Raw genomic sequence first — 17,710 nt, 5'->3', positions numbered from 1 at the left:
CTTCGTACAATTTCAATGAAGAGTAATATATTATTGATACAAAGTAAAACTGATCGAATAATTAACTGAAAATTATAATAATTGACATTTCAAAGGCAGTTGTGCCTTGATACAATCCAAAAAATTGATCCAATATCGTCGGCTAAGAGTGTAAATCTGCTATGTCCATAATGAACAATTTTACAGGAGTCCAAAAAAAACCGTACAGAAAGTGTTAAAATAATAAGAGAGTTTATTCATGAAAATACATTCAATAGAGTTTATTAAATGTATTTTCATGAATAAACTCTCTTATTATTATTATAACACTTTCTGTACGGTTTTTTTGGTCTCCTGTAAAATTGTTCATTATGGACATAGCAGATTTACACTCTTAACCGACGATGTGTTGAATGACTTTTTTGGATTTATGTCTGTTATTTGGTTGAAAATTGATGACTAAATTCACCAATCAACTTTTTCATGGAATTTATGTACACTTTTGGTTCAGTGTATCATTTCAAATCATTAATAGCTGTTCAACAATGTACCAGAGAGATAGTACTGTAATTTCTAACCAAACTTATCCAAAAGTCGCGATTTTTCAAAGTGTAAACTTAATTTTACATGTGAATACTTATTTCAACAAACTTTGGACCTGAAGTGAACACTTAAAAAGTAAAATGAGAAATCTTATGAAAAGTACTTTATTAAGAAATGAACACAAACATAGACAACATTCACATTCAGTGTCGTCAAGTTATAGAGCAATAATAATACATTAAAATATTAAATCTGTGAAAAAAATCGTATCTCAAGGCACATTAAAACAAATTTATTCTATTCATTCATAAATGAAAACTATCGAAACTTTAGTAATAAAAATTCAGACCAACTAGATGAATTCTTAACACATTTACAGTTGATTATGTGCCCAACAATATTAAAACACATCATTGGCGCACTTGCCAAATGTCTATAGTTTTAATTATGGAGACACATGAACACTTAAGCTGGTTGAGAATGAGCACCTTTCTTTCCAATAAGGGACTTGTGGATATGCGGGATGACACCACCACCGGCAATGGTGGCTTTGATCAAACTGTCCAATTCTTCATCTCCTCTAATGGCTAATTGCAGATGTCTTGGGGTGATCCTCTTTACTTTCAAATCCTTACTGGCATTTCCAGCTAATTCCAACACCTATGAAAATAAAGGGATATAAAAGGTGAAACCTAGCAAAGATTGACAGACTTAATATTGCTAGCATTCCCAACATTTATTAATTGATAACATATTCCTACCTACATTTGAAATTCATGTCAATTAAAATTCATTGGCATATTTCATCCCATATCGCATTTAATTATTAAAAACCATAACAAAGCTTTTCTTCAAAATATATTGCAAAATTTATCATAACATTGGAAGTCAACCTTGCACTCAACATTATGTTATGGTTTATATTTTTGTTGTTTCATCAACAATAAACAAAACTTATTGACTTAAAAAATAGAAAAGCCATGAGTTTTGAGGCATTAGGCAACTTCAATACAAAGATTATTATTATTTTAAAATGCTACCATTTATGTAAATTTCGTAATAATTTTGAAGAAATGAAAAATGTCGAAATAACATCAATTAATATTTACAAAATATAAATAACAGAAGAAACGAAACTATTACATCAGGTTACGAAACTATTTTCCCGCCGAAAACAGGACGTCCATTAATGGTGGAAGTTTGGTTCGATGGTCAATGGAAATTTACTAAATGGAAAATCACTCACCTCAGCAGTAAGATATTCTAAAATAGCAGCAGAGTATACTGCAGCTGTAGCTCCTACACGTCCATGACTCGTCGTACGATTTTTCAAATGTCTATGAATTCTGCCAACAGGAAACTACAAAATGCCAAACATCATTAGATAAACAACTAACCTATTTTCACTCTGGCGTATTTATCACTCAAACAATGAAAAATATTAGGGTAATTCGATAAATACCTGTAGTCCTGCTCGAGCTGAACGCGATACAGCTTTCGCCTTAGCTTTTCCAGAATCTTTGCCTGCCTTACCGCCAGCCTACAAAAGTTCAACCATTAAAAATAAGTCATACCAATGTAATTATAAAAATTGACAAACTGAATTCTTCAAACATTATCTTCTTGTTGATTACTAACCATTTTTTTAAACAAAAGTTGAAATTTTTTAGTCAATAGAATTAACACACAAATCGACAAACTGCAACGCTAACCACTTGGTTTCTCTTTACACTGTCGTCTTTCAACATGAAGGCGCCAAATGATAACTGCGTACCAGTAAAAATCATTGTTGCGATCACGTGAACATAACCAACCAATAGCTCAACGGCATTCAGCGCTGGGTTGTATCGATTGGTTGTAATGTTTAGCGTGGCCAGTATTTTTCAATTTAATATTGTACCTGAAAATACTGAAAGAAAATTTAATTCCCATAAAAAAAAATTTTACGATGGAAATAAGTAGATTTCTATTCAATCCAAGGATATAGACTGATTGCAACATATTACGAGAAGGTTTCATAACATTTATCAGTACCTACATAATAAAATTTCTTGAAAAATGCGATTTTTGGTGATTCATATGGATTAGAAAAATATCGCAAATTTTTGTCAGATTAAACTTTACACCTGACAGCATTTTCCTGTAGTGGATTAAAAAATGACTGAAGTGTGATTTGAACGTTAAAAATTTTCTCAATTTAGTATAGTTATTAGGATACAGCATTTTGAACAGTCCGAGTCCCAGTGCGAACAGCTAGTAGAATTTTACATAGATATATTATTTTCTAGAAAAAGAGCTTAACTTTTATTTCTACTTATTTTCCTTAAGAGTGAAATATTTGTAAAACTAACATAATTGTGGATGCCGACTAGGAATTGGGATAGCGAGTTCATAAATCCTAATCCAGAAAAATACGTACTTACGAGTGACAACATGAAAAGCAGAATTAAAATGCAGGAGACTCAACTATTTATAAATCCGTTGAAATTTTTAGCTAGTGAACCAAAATAATTTCGAAATTATGAATGACCAAGCAGGACTTCGTTATTCCAAAATATTCATTGCCTTCAAATTCAAATAGGAATAGGTAGGTATAGTATATCCAAAGTCACTTGGAGGAAGCCAGAATATTTGAATTACACAAGGGTTTTCCAAGTTTCCAGAAATTTCTTTGGAGCCAGCGAATTTTTTGCCTAAAAATACTTTCAAATGAACCCAATTATTTAGCGGATCGCGGTATCCACTTCAAAGAGACATCTGGCCAAGTGCTTTTATGGACTAGTTCAAGTGACTTTGGATATACTATACCTGAAATCCTAGACATTTGCATAATAACGGTCAATATTTAATGTTTTCTACTTCTTTACCTGCAAATTATATAGCCCTTCTTTTTTAGTTTTTTCATCACTTTTTTTGTACCTACCTGAATTCATACGGTACATGCTCTGTACCAATTGTAGAACCTTCAGTGCCTGAAGATGAACTTGATATAGGTAAGTTGGAAACTGCGAAATGTTTTTAATCCTCAAATTGGTAATAATTAATTGTTGGTAGTAAAAATATAAAAAGTATAAAACTTGTTTAAATCATGATCAACTACCAAACATAGACATAGAATAATATGTTACTATATGTCTATGCTACCATTGCTACCAAATAGTTAAATAGTAACGGCTCAGTTTTTATAATTAATGCGCAATCGAAAATTTCGTACATAGATGGCGTCAATAGTTGCAGCACAAATTCCACAACTGATCAGAAGATGGTGCGACACTTCCATATCTATTAGAGTATAATATCTTTATTATATATTTTGATATATTTTCAAAAGAAGGGTAAGTCATTAGAATTGCTTGTTGAGAAGAAGGAAGTTCAGTAATTTTAGAATTTTGGGCTAGGGAAATAGTCTTAAACTATAAGTTACGAGTTACGACACACTGATTACGAATCCGTGGTCAAATTCAATTTTGTCCGTCCGTCCAATAGTAATAGTTTATTCATGCTAATACATTACAAAAATGCTTACATACGTCAAACTACAAATCAAAAAGAAAAATATACAAAAGTATCACTCCTAAAAATCAGAAAAATCACAAGAGAAGTATTCATCATCTATGGAATAAAAACATTTCCTCAGTAAATAGTTTTTTACTGAAACTTTAAACTTTTTAATGGTAGTCATCTTCATAGCGGTTGGCAGCCTATTGTAAAGTTTAGGCCCGTAATATGTTACTCCACACTTCATTTTGTTGATTCGATGGAAATCGGTATAAAATATGCCTTCTTTGACGTGTACCAATATGTAAACAAGAACAAGATTACTATCGAGCGGAATGATCATAAACTTAATAACAATATAAAGATCTACCCAGTGGTATTTCATAATTACCTCCATTGTGAATATTCGGAACATTGTATTGTTACATTTCAGAAATGTTTAGTAGATAACGTTTGAAACATCATATTTTTTCGAAATTACTTTCAAATGAAATTATTCAATGAATTACTTATATTGTTACATTTCAGAGACATCTTCAAACAATATATTTTGAAACATTTCGAATTTATTTTTATAGTGAATATTTGAAACATTTCAAAATTAACTCAAACAGGGTCGGCGTGAATAATTTTGGCGCCTGAGGCAAAGAATTTTTCGGCGCCCTGCTGAAAAAGCATCAATAACAACATGACCTTCCTCAGAAACTACTCTATATACATATATGTATAATGTGTGGAATAATCGATCTTAACAAAACAATACCACACAAAAAAACCAGCTTATTTATAATATGCAAAATCGTAAAATCGGCGAAGGTAGCTTTGTTTTTCGTCTTTGTGAAATACATAATGATTGTATCCCTTTTTTCAATAGGGATAATAGGGAATTCTATGTATATTGGTTGGACTGCCATGTGTTATTTATTATACAGGCGGCTAAGTGAAGGCGGTTTGAGATTTTTATTTCAAGGAAAGTTGATTATTGCAGAGAAGCGGAATCAAGTAAGAAATATGAAAAGACGGCCATCAAACTGTGCCGAATTACCGCCCCTCAAATACTGACGCCAGAAACGGTCGCCTCACTGATCCACCCCTAACGCCAGCCTTGAACTCAAATATAAAGTTGTCAAGTTTCTAAAGAAACTTGAAATTTTCAAGGTAGGGGCGGATCAAGGTTGATAGATTAGATAGGGTGTTTTTTTAGAGCTATAGAACTTTAAATTGCAATAAAACAACGATGGATTATTCGATTGACATGAATTTTATTTATCCGCAACATAATCTTGTGGCATTACATTTTAAATAATATGATTTCTGGCATATGACCGCTACGGCTGGCTCGGATGTAGTCCAATCTGGTCGTTCAATTTTCGGTGACTTTTTCCAACATTTGTGGCCGTATATCGACAATAACACGGCTAATGTTGTCTTCCAAATGGTCAAGGGTTTGTGGCTTATCCGCATAGACCAATGACTTTACATAGCCCTATAGAAAGTAGTTTAGCGGTGTTAAATCACAAGATCTTGGAGGCCAATTCACAGGTCCAAAACGTGAAATTAGGCGGTCACCAAACGTGTCTTCCAATAAATCGATTGTGGCACGAGCTGTGTGACATGTTGAGCCGTCTTGTTGGAACCACAGCTCCTGGACATCATGGTTGTTCAATTCAGGAATGAAAAAGTTGGTAATCATGGCTCTATACCGATCACCATTGACTGTAACATTCTGGCCATCATCGTTTTTGAAGAAGTACGGACCAATGATTCCACCAGCCCATAAAGCGCACCAAACAGTCAGTTTTTCTGGATGTAACGGTGTTTCGACATACACTTGAGGATTAGCTTCACTCCAAATGCGGCAGTTTTGTTTGTTGACGTAGCCATTCAACCAGAAGTGCGCTTCATCGCTAAACAAAATTCGCTTATGAAAATCGGGAACAACGGCAATCTCATTTTGGGCCCATTCGACGAATCTACGCCTTACTTGATGATCGTTTGGCTTCAATTCTTGCACGAGTTGGAGTTTGTAAGCACGCAAACCAAGATCCTTCCGCAAAATCTTCCATAAAGTGGATGGACACAGATTTAATTCCTGTGCTGGATGGCGGATAGACTCATTCCGGTCTTCCTCAATGCTACGCTCTACAGCAGCAATAGCTTCTTCTGTACGCACCGTACGGCGTCTCTGGGGATGCGAGTTATCAATAAGAGTAAACGTGGTGCGAAAACGCTCCATGGTTAATCGAATGAACTGCTCTGATGGACGATTTTGTCGACGATAAAATGGACATAGTGCGCGATACGCATTCGGCACATGACCATTATTTTCGAAATAAAATTACACTATTTGCAAGCGTTGTTCAGGCGTGAGTCTATTCATGATGAATTGCCAAACCAAACTGAGAATAAATCACCTGACAGCTATTAAATCGGTCGCTATCTTGAACAGTAATGCCAACTTAAAGTTATATACATCGAAAAAAACACCCGATATATATCGGATCCCGAATCATATCTTAAAACCGTTCAAGATAATTGTACGATTTATTTTTATTGATTTCCCGAAAAGTTTTCAAGTCTTCTGCAAATTTACTGATCCTTCCACAGAGGTGGTCCGAAAGACAATGCAAGTTAAAAAAAAAGACATTTAAAAATGTCAATAAGTCCATTATTTCAAAAGGCATGTCCTTAATTTTTTTGCCTGTCGGAAAGCATAGTGTCTTTGTCTGGACATGTTGTGCCTAAAATAAATAATTTTCCAAATGCTTCGCATTTCATATTTTGCACTGGGGCTACCAGTACACTTTTCGCGCATACAATTTCAAAGGGATAAGATTACCCAATTGAGTAATTAACTCTACTTAATAACTACTCTAATTGGGGATAAGCCAAATCAAAGAAATGATCAAAATATTTGGAAACATTCATTAGGACAAAATGAAATGGATACCAAGTGATGAAACAGGAACATAGTCTGAATTCTCTCAAGTATATTTGCATATTTTCAGCTGAAAAAATCTTATCAATATTTATCGCACATATGCTATGCTCAGATGTCTGCAAACTTGTAGTTATTTCGAACTCCTACAATTAAAATTTAATATTTAAAAAACTCGAATAATATGTAGGATATATTGTTGAATCTATACAGTTAAGTATATAAGGCACTCTATAATACATTTATACAAAATAAAAGTACTTCATCGATAAAATCTATGATTCGATATAAGGCAGTGTTATTCAATTCTTAATTAATTTTAAGTATTAATTATTGTTATTCTCTCACATTATTTCATAGCACCACTGAATTCTGCAGGAATAAAATTCAAAATAAAATGAAAGGAAACTAAAAGGAATACATGGGTATATCAGGTATGTGTATTTTATTCTTCTGTAATTTTTTCACATCTATCTTCAATTTCGTCCTGAAAAAAATAAACATATATAAGAAAAAATATTCAGAAAAATAATACGGGAGAAATTTTTTTTATGAACTTTTCTTACCTCATCTAGCTCCAAACATTTAGCCCATTCTTTCAATGTGATCCTGTGATTATCATCTGCATCGCAAGATTTCAAGAAAGGAGCTATGCAATATTCGAGAGCCATCAGTGGAGCCCTTATGGGGAAAAGTTCGTGGATTGACACAGATCTGTGAAAACATATTGAAATTGTCAAAACAGGTAAGGAAACTGCAATATTTTTACAATGATTCATTATTCTTCAGTATATCCTAAGTTAAGAAAAAACATATTATGGACATAAATCGCATTATTTTTAATGGATCCAATTTGACTGTTTTTTTCTCAACTCAATTTTTCCCTAATATTTTGAGATGAACTCAAATTTACAATATTGATTATCGAAGGTTTTAAGAACATGTTACAAAAAATCAAACCCATCGTTTAAGTCGTTTTCGAACAAAAGCTTGACTTGAAATTAAAAAGAACGGTACTCAGTAGTCAGTAGAAATTCAAAACAGTGCTTCTTAGTGTTTGATATGAAAAGTTAACAAAACTTTCCAGTTTTTCAAAAAAAGAGTTGAATGGATGAACTAATATTCCAGGAACTACCAAAAAGAACCATTACGGGATCAGTACTATAAAGCTATGAGCGAAGTACCAAGGTAAAACAAATAAGAACCGATTCCAATAATATATCTTATATCCATGATGACTCTATAAAAATAAATGATATCTAAACAAAAAACTTGCATTTGAAAGGGACCAAGTTCCACCAAAAAACATCTGTCTTTTATGGAAATTATAATATCTTGAAACAATCGGGTTCACGGGTAGATTGGTAGATTTGGTCGATAATAGTAATTTATGTACCAAGGGGGTAGATGTGTATTCCCCGAGGGCCTTTTAATGTACGAAGTTGCAATATTCGGTGTATATTTGGTGGATACCAACGGAAAGAGCTTGTGAATTGGGTGTATCAAAAATAAATCCATTATTTTTCCAATAGAAGGCTTTAGTTATCTGTATCTCGCATAGTATAAGCACAGTATAGGAACTATATATAGTTCCTATACTGTGATATAAGTCCGTTCGATCCACTAGATGGCATTAGAAACATAGAATTTCGTATTACAAAAACTTTGCTGACAGTTTTGTGATTAGTTGACTCAGTTTAGTTCGAGCGCCCGTCAAAGATGGATACTAGCAAAGAGAAAATATGCTATATTTTGCAGTTTTTCTTCAATAAGGACGAAAATGCAGGCCAGGCGGCTGAAAATGTAAATAGTGTTTATGGTCATGATGCTCTAAAATTATCTCGCGCAATTTTGGTTTCGTCAATTCCAATCTGGTAATTTCGACGTCAAAGATGCACCACGCACTGGAAGGCCAATTGTCGAAAATGTCAATAAAATAATGGACATTGCCGAGCCGACCGTCATGTAAGTAAGCACTGTTCAGATCGCCCAAGAGCTGAAGATTGCACAAAAAAAACCGTTTGGAACCATTTGCATAAGGCTGGTCTCAAGAAGAAGCTCGATGTATGGGTACTACACGAGTTAACGCAATAGCAAAGGAATTCCATCAGGACAACGTGGGACTCGCCAGAAGCTCCGAGAGCTTATTTGGGAGGTTCTTAAGCATCTACCTTATAGTTGGCACCTGGCACCAAGAGATTATCATCTGTTCTTATCCATGACGAACAATTTTGCTGGTGAAACAAAGGCTTGTGTAAATCAACTCTCTCGAATTTTGCCAATAGGAACAAGGGCTTCTATGAAGTATAAAGATATTACCTTCAAAATGGCAACAAGTTATCGAACAAAACGGTGCATATTTGACCTAAATCGGATCATTCTAACTATAGTAATTGAAGCCTTGTTTTCATGCGAACATAATGAAAATTTCTTTTTACTACATCTTATATTTGTTACTCGGGTAGAAGATAAAAAGTCAGTTGTCTTGGTGAATGTAGTTACCAGAGACAAAAACCGAAAAGAAGGCGCAATGAATTGTTTAAAGTTGATTAGAGATACCCTTTTTTTCAGGGGGACAAAAACTTTCTCCGAAGGAATACTGAACCAAAAGTACTAACCTATCTGGTGGGTTTCCGTCCAATTCGCAGAATTTCCAAATTGCCGCATTACTCCATCTTCTAGTCATGTTGGATTCTGCTTCACGTTCCATCTCCAGATAATGAGAGGTCAGTTCGTCACGGTCAGCAAGATCTCTCATTATGTTGAAAAGCCAATCCCTCATACGACGTGGAAAATCTACCATCTCCTCTTTTGTACACTCCTAGGAAAACATTTAACTTTGAGAACTGGTTAACCAGGAGGATTCTATGTGAAATCAGAAGCTTCTGTACTTTTGTTGATCTATCGATTTGAAATCGAAATCTTAACTGAGAATTTCTGATCACCAAGATGCATGGTGTTTATCCATTCAAATGATGATCTTGCTCAAAGCTGCTTCAAAATATTATCAAATTGGTGCTTGTAGGTAGCTTTAACTTAAGAGTCATGAACTAATGTAATCGGAATAATCCCACTAACTTTATTGTCACAGTGTGTGAAACAAGCATAAAATAATATGTGAAGTGTTGAAATGGCAAGGTATAACAAAGGATTTGTTATAGCTTAACTATCATTTTAAGATGAATTATTAGCACTTACAGGCATTTCTCTGCATTCGCCATAATAGTCAATATGGACGTGCTTGTAATTTGGACCTTTGCAACTATCTTTGCCTGTTTGACACAAGCATCTTTGCTGATAGACTGCGCAGTCAGATGACCAAGTCTCATTGTGGTTGGAGCAGACCTTTCTTCTTGAGTCGCTTTCCTCTGGACAAGAAGGGATGCAGACGCATTGAGGTTCTCCTACTTCGTCTAACTGGCAGATTCTTCCAGCGCCACAGTGTACTTTCAGGCATGGATCTGAAGATACAAGATCAAATGTGAATCAAGAGATAGACATGAAAGAGCAAGAATTAAATATATTCTAATTCATTACAACCCGAGTAACTGTGACACTTCACTCAGAAGTCCCAGGCCTAACCAGTAAAAACATTTTTTTTTCAATTCGAGTTTTTTCGTTAACATAGTCCCTTCAAGAGTGATACATGTACTCCAAAGATCATCCGAGGCTCCAACCTCGGCAATCACTTCTTCATTAAAGCCCAATTTCATTCCTTGAAACATTCATTTGAGGTCTGTAAAGAGCTAGTAATCACCAGGGTAAATATCTGTAGAATAAGCTGGTAGTACAAGAAGTTGAAAGTGCATCTCCTGCTGTATTATTTGATCATCAACAACAAGTTTGCACCTGATTGGTATTTTAGATGTCGATAAGCAATTGTTTTCGATGCAGAAATGACTATGTTCGGAAACTTGGCTACATAGTTAAAACGATACAACAATCTTTGGAAATCGTCTTCATTTTTCGCAACAAGCACAGCATCATAAGAAGCCACCAAACCAAAAATATTATGAACAGAATAATAGTGATGAGATAGATATAATAGCATTGAAGTTTTAAAACAAATTGATAAAAATCCATCGGTCAGTATTTTCACTGAATTAACCCAATTGATTCAGTATTTATAAGAAATCAATGATGATAGACCAGATGAATAGACTTTCAGTAATTGTCCCAAATTAATTGATAAGGCTACAAAAATGTATGTAGCAAATCTAATTCAATAAATTGATAACGATTATATCTGGTGACCTTTTTCTTTAAAGTAGTTATTTCCAATTCGAAATGATCAAAACGAATTGATAATTCATGAAAACAAATTGGTCGAAGAGTTTATTTAAATTTTCATTCATAGATCAAAAATTTATGCCAGTAAGGAGAAACATCTATCTGAAACAATTACTGGAATTTTTCGAATTCTAATTCATCGAATTATTTGAAAATCGATATTTTTGCTCACCCATGATATTTCTGTCAACTTCTGGCGGTACTTCAGCATTTTCTGAACTAGCAATTTTCTTCTCGTCAGACTTGAGTTTGGTAATTGCCTCGGGAGCTACCTTATGTGGTTTCCTGTATTTCTTATGTTTTTTCTGAAAATAACGGTTTGATTGATGAATTGTTTCGAATATTTGTTTTATTTCTTCTAATAACTTACTGGTTTATCTGCAGATATATCATTGACTAGACAAACCAACAGGAATATGAATGATATCCAATATAACTTCATTTTGACTGGCAGAAAAACCTACAATAAAAAAGTATTACAAATTTAATTCAATGAAAAGAAAAATTGCTTCCGAAAGGCTACACCCATTTGTGAAAATAACAAAAAATTCATCACAAAAATTAATTTCATTTACCTATAATTGGAATTATATATTTCAAAACTATTCAGCGTTTGAAAAGATTCATGATATTAACTTCTCAATTTCAGTCACTTATTTTTAATAATAAACTCCAAGATGTGTGGAATCAAAAACAAAATAAATTCTCCATAAGAATTTTGACCAACTCTGAGATAACTATATGATATTAATTCATTCTAATATTTTTGTTTTTTTATATTATTTTTTTATATTAATTTTTTTTTCGACTCTCTGATAAAGAATTTGGGGTAAAAATCAATCCTAACCGTCCGTTTACTAGATGACTCTAGAATGGAATGCACTACATATAAGGTACTTAACATTTTCAGGTCAAATTCAGAATCCATGCATATCTATATCTGGGAAAAATCCCTTGTTTCTTCAGTAATAGAATGAATTTCACAATTACTTAGGAATAATTCGATATTCGAAATAATAAACTGAAATGCATAATTTCCAGGAATGCATTCACGTGATTTCTAAGGTTTCCAAAAGAAAACACAGACAGAATCAATAAGGAAGTACTCGTAAACTGAGTAATGCATTCAATGAACCCAAATATAAGTAACAATTTAAGTTATTTTCGGTATAACTATCAGCTGACGTATCACCTAAAAAATGATTTGATATGATATCTTTCAATGAAGTTTAAATGCATAATTCAGCAATATACACTATATGCAGACATTCAATTCGATTTCAACGGTCTGGGAAATAAATCAGAATATTATTCGCGTAGGTTGAGCAGTGAGAAATGATGTCATGCGCCGTATATTGTTTTAACTTAAGATGATGAACATATGGTTTTAAAATGTCCGAAAATAGATTAATAGTCGGCAGTTCTATGTAAATTGAAATGGGAATTACTTCTCAATGAAGGAAGCTTTCTTACAATAATATTTCGACCCAGATATATTTGATTGCTTTAACAGAACTAGGTACCTTTCAGTACTAACTCGTATAGATTGTATAAGACTGTAGTCCTTATAGAGGATTTTCCAATAAGAGGTTTCAATTTGATATTGAAAAATGAGAGTGTTTTAAGAGAAATCAATGGGTGGTTATTTCATTATAATGAGGAAGGTACCTCTATTTCATTTACTATGCCAAAAAATAATATCAACCAAATGGCTACTGATGCAGTCTTTTTCTTGAAATTTTCCAAGACTAATTCGCACATTTGCGGCTGTATGATCTCCATAACTTCACGAATTCCATTTGTAAGGTTTTGAATCGATTGTGGAGCATTGGCATAGACCTTATCTTTCAAGAATCACGTGGTCCGAAAGAAAAAAGTCTAAATGTGTCAAATTACAAGATCTAGGCGGTCAATTGTGATTACCTCTTGGAGAAATATTTCGGCCAGGAAACTTTTGCAAGAGTGAGATTATTTCGTTGCTTGTGTAGCAGAAAGCACAGCCTTGCTGAAGATAAACGTTGTCCACATCAATAGCTTCCAATTCTGGCCATAAAAAGAATCATAGCTCTATAGCGCAATCCATACACCGTAACAGCTACATCAGCCCCATTTTCGAAGTGAGGTCCAATCATAACATCAGCCCAAAAACCGTCCCAAACAGTGACACTTTGAGGATGGAGAGGTTTTTCAATGATCATTCTTGGATTTTCCAGGCACCAAATGCGACAACCCTGCTTATTCACGTGGCCTCCGAGTTGAAAATGAGCATCATCACTGAAGATGATTTTTCGATGAAAATCCGGATCATTTTGATGCATTTCAAGGACCCAATCAGAAAAGATACGAGGTTGGCGATCGACCGGCTTGAGTTCTTTGGTTAACTGAACTTTAAAAGCCTCAAGACCTAAGTCGTTATGCAAAATACGGTGTAATGTAGTTTATGGAATGCCTGATTGAGCAGGAATGGACCAACCTGGATTTTCGTCAACACAACGGGCTACAGCAGCAATATTCTTATTTCTAAGTTGTTCTTGAGCGACTCACATGGTTTCTATTCTTCACATCACTAACTTGTCTCGTCAGCTCAAATTTTTCCACCAGTTTCACCATTGCCGGTCGAGAAGTTGCTTCACGACAACCCAAAAGTGCTTTAGTTTTTCGAACTGTCACTTCAGTATTTTCACTATTTTTTTAGTGAATTTTAACTATTTTAATGCTTTGTTGAAGCGTGTATGGTTTCATTTTTAGTTTTCACTTCTCAAATGGCAAAAGATAACAGCTTTAATTCCAAAATGCCCAGATATTGGGCCTTTCATAGGAAAACTTTTTAAAATGCTAGTATCTATATACATACTATGTTTTTACGTTCTATGTTTTTGAGATAAACAGGGTAATATTTCAAGAGGGGCGCCCGTTATTACAAAAGTTCTCGAGTTACAGGGCGTTTCTTGAAAAGAGAGCATCGAATAATTTGGGACACCGTGTACAATGTATTTCAACCGAGATTTCAACATTGACAATTTTTGTAATAACGATCGCCCCTCTTAATATATTACCCTGAGTATCTCAAAAACTGGTCATAGCAAAGCCAATACTGTTTGACATTATAAAAGTGTACTCGAACTAAAAGTTACGGCAAAAAATTGGAAAATTCGACTTTTCATTCACAGGGAGAATTTCATTTTGAATAAGGTTTGACCCAACCCTTATCTAACAAATTTATTGAAAATCAGTCTAAAATTATTACCGTATGGGTAGGTAAGCAATATTTGTCGCTCAAAAGTGTTTCATTCAAGATATTTTCCTACGAGAAATTTACTTTGAAGAAATGATAACTTCGACACCCTGTATCTCGAAAACTAGTCATACGATTGAGTTGGACTCATAAACTTTCTTGTTTAGGAGGACATATTCTTCAACATACGAAAAATTAACCGGTTACAATTTTTCCATTAGGCTGCTGCCAGGTCCTTGGTATCAACAATATGTGTATTCATTCTCCAACTAATATATAGCATTTTAATTGTTTTGAGGTCTCATACTTCAACAGTATGATATAGTATTATTAAGAAGCATCAATTGGAAGTAATTCGACACTTTCAGTCTCGCTTACGATGATTAAACTTGTTTATTTTATCGAAACGTCTCTTTCCATCCTGTAAAGATAGCGAAAGGATAAGCACGAGCTTTTTGCTCCCAACGATAAACTCTTCTGTTGACCAACATTTGCGTTGACCTCAAAACGCTGTAAATTTAACACAAATGTTTTTTTTATTTCGACGTCGCTTACCTCCCCCTTAACATCAAGCTAAATAGAAATATCGTTAAAAAAAACTGCAATAATTATGTGCCTGATTATTTCAACAGTTCAGATTTGATCAAATTGCTTTCAGATTTGAAATAACAATTTCAAACTAGCAAAATTTCATATCGATCGAAAAAAAGCCGAATATTTCAGTCACAACAGATCCGACCTAGTTGAAATTTTGGATGTATATGAAGAATAACAAAGTCAAGCCTCTTGCAGAATTTCGTGGTGATAGAGGCATCTGAATCATAAAAAAAATCAAGAAGAATATCGAAAAAAATAGAGAAAGCACTGACGTGAAGTCTGGAATTTTTCAGCTCTCGTTAATTCATGTCTATCTTCTATCTACTTAGTTATTTGATCTCCAAGGTCACAATTGTGCTCAAAAGCTGCGGACTTCACATCAGTACCTTCCACATTTTTTTCGATATTCTACTTGAATTTACGCTTTCAATACAAAAATTAGCATAAAACTTGAAATTGTTATTTTATATATTTTTTTATATTCGAATTGATAGGTACTAGAGTTTTGGAACTGGCGGTAGGAAATATTATTTTTAGTCTCGAAAGCTGGTTACAAATTGCATGATTTTGTCTTGTCTTATACAGCTCATCAAAAATGATATTAATCTGGTTACCTTACTTTTAAGAGGCAGATTTTCGCACCGGGAATTTGTGAATCAATTTCCAAAGTTATAACTAACATTCGTATCTAGCTAATTCCATGCAATTGTAAAAAATAAATCAAAAGTTTTATTTCATTTACAATGACCAAAAACATTACATATTGAAGTCATGCCGATGACCGGATGATTCAATTCTATTCTCAAACTATTGATCACTAAAGGACAGCTATCTGAATTATTATAATAATTTTCAGTATTTGTACTTATATTATTGTTACACTGTAGTAATTGCTCATTTTCCGATTGAAATGTGCGAATTTATGCATATATTTTCGAAAATAACTGGATATTCATGGTTTTTCAGTTTAATTTTTTTTTTAACTATTCATATATCTAATCCAACATTTCAGTGGTTATTATAACTAATTACTGTTATGGATCCTGATGTTTTAATCTTTCAATTATTCATTTTGAAATATGACCTATTATTATTACCCATCAATAAATAAAAATATATTCTATTAAAAGTTGATAATTACTGAGATCTGTTGTTAACAAAATTCTTTTCATATAAAATCGAAGTAGATTAATAACAGACGAAAGTAGGTATTACCTCAGATAAATTATAGACATCGAAAATTATAAAGAACCTCTTGCCATACTGTAAATAATGAAGAAAACATGCATTTCAACTCACCAGCGGTGTCGCTTTTTAACACGCACCAACCTTAACAGTTAAGAAGTCAAAACTCTACTACTTGAATGTTTGAAGAGTAGGCAGAGCAGTAGTAGCAGCATCACATCACACTCCTTCCAATTCGACACATATGCCGATGCAGCTATCGCTTTTAGGGCATCAAAAGTCCTTGTAATTTCCGCTGAAAACTGCTGGTGTTCCGCTGAAATGCTGAATCAGTGCCTTCCTGGAATATTTGTATAACTGCACTTGGGATATTTAATATCGAGTTACAGATAGATAGTTATCTCTATGATAAGATGAGAGGTGGATTTTTGCGCCTGATGATATTCAAGCGTGACGAAACGTTCGAAAGATTCATAGGCGTACAACTTTGCTTTGTCGTTTTTTTCCGAAATTCGAGGCTTCATTGTGAAAAACTGGTTTTACATTTATGATGCAAAGTATTGTCCATCACTGGCCACTACTTTCTCCAATCTTTCGGGTAGCGTACGAATCCCGCGTTGAAAAAACTGGTCATCTTTTGAAGCGATCCACGATTCGATCCAATTTTTTACTTCCCATTTCAACGTTTCCGTGTATGTTTTTACCACTTTCGCAACATGGGGTCGAGATTTGTCTTGGTGTGAAATCACTTTTTACACTTTTTTTATTACTCTCATTGTACTGAGTTGGTTTGTCATTCAATGCTCGGCTCAAACGCATTAATTGCGTTCGATAACGATCGCCTGTGATTGTTTCAGTCGGTTTGAAAAACTCATAATACACTACGCCGAGCTGGTCCCATCAAATACTGAACACGACCTCGAAACCGTGAATATTCGGTTTGGCCGTCGACTTGGAAGCATAGCCGAGATATCCCCATCATTTTCTGTGTTTTGGATCATCGTAATAAACCCATTTTTCGTCTCCAATCAGGATGCGTATTTGCCTTGCAAGCAGCTGTTCACAAGCAAACAAGCGCCGTCCAACATCTCTCGGCTTCAACTCATACGGCACCGAATTTCCTTGTATATAAATCATTCCCATGGCTTTCAGGCGTTTTGAAATGGCGTGTTGAGTCACTCCCAATGATCCTGCCAATACTTGTTGCGTTTGACACGAGTTTTGATCAAGTAATACCTCCAATTCTGCATCTTCGAAAACCGCTCATCCACCGCCACTGGTCATCGACCTCAAAATCACCGTTCTTGAAGACTTGAAACCACTGTCGGCAGTTTCCTTCTCTAATAGCGGCCTCACCATAGGAATTTAAGAGCATTCGATCAGCCTCAGCCGCAGAAAAACTTTATGATGCAGACACCAATCGACTAATATTTCGATGGCGTTAT

The 17,710-nt window shown here is 34.2% G+C and overlaps 2 protein-coding genes across 2 annotated transcripts; both read right to left on the bottom strand.

The window, feature by feature from the left end:
- Positions 1 to 670: 670 nt before the first annotated feature.
- On the bottom strand, positions 671 to 2,310 carry LOC123684516 (histone H2A.V). The gene is made up of 4 exons (XM_045623812.1): positions 2,161 to 2,310; positions 1,985 to 2,062; positions 1,769 to 1,882; positions 671 to 1,182 (listed from the first exon to the last, which is right to left on the bottom strand). Exons 1-4 carry the CDS (start codon positions 2,161 to 2,163, stop codon positions 988 to 990), a joined length of 390 nt encoding a protein of 129 aa, XP_045479768.1. The 5' UTR covers positions 2,164 to 2,310; the 3' UTR covers positions 671 to 987.
- A 4,828-nt stretch (positions 2,311 to 7,138) lies between these two features.
- On the bottom strand, positions 7,139 to 16,541 carry LOC123671709 (SPARC). The gene is made up of 7 exons (XM_045605690.1): positions 16,380 to 16,541; positions 11,619 to 11,708; positions 11,421 to 11,553; positions 10,157 to 10,419; positions 9,577 to 9,779; positions 7,525 to 7,672; positions 7,139 to 7,445 (listed from the first exon to the last, which is right to left on the bottom strand). The coding sequence occupies exons 2-7, from the start codon at positions 11,688 to 11,690 to the stop codon at positions 7,404 to 7,406; spliced, it is 861 nt and encodes a 286-aa protein (XP_045461646.1). The 5' UTR covers positions 11,691 to 11,708; positions 16,380 to 16,541; the 3' UTR covers positions 7,139 to 7,403.
- Positions 16,542 to 17,710: the final 1,169 nt, after the last annotated feature.

Source organism: Harmonia axyridis, chromosome 1 (assembly GCF_914767665.1).
Source record: "Harmonia axyridis chromosome 1, icHarAxyr1.1, whole genome shotgun sequence".
In the NCBI taxonomy this organism is placed as follows: Eukaryota; Metazoa; Arthropoda; class Insecta; order Coleoptera; family Coccinellidae; genus Harmonia; species Harmonia axyridis.
Note: the sequence above shows the minus strand (reverse complement) of the source record. Positions and strands in the feature narration are given on the sequence as shown.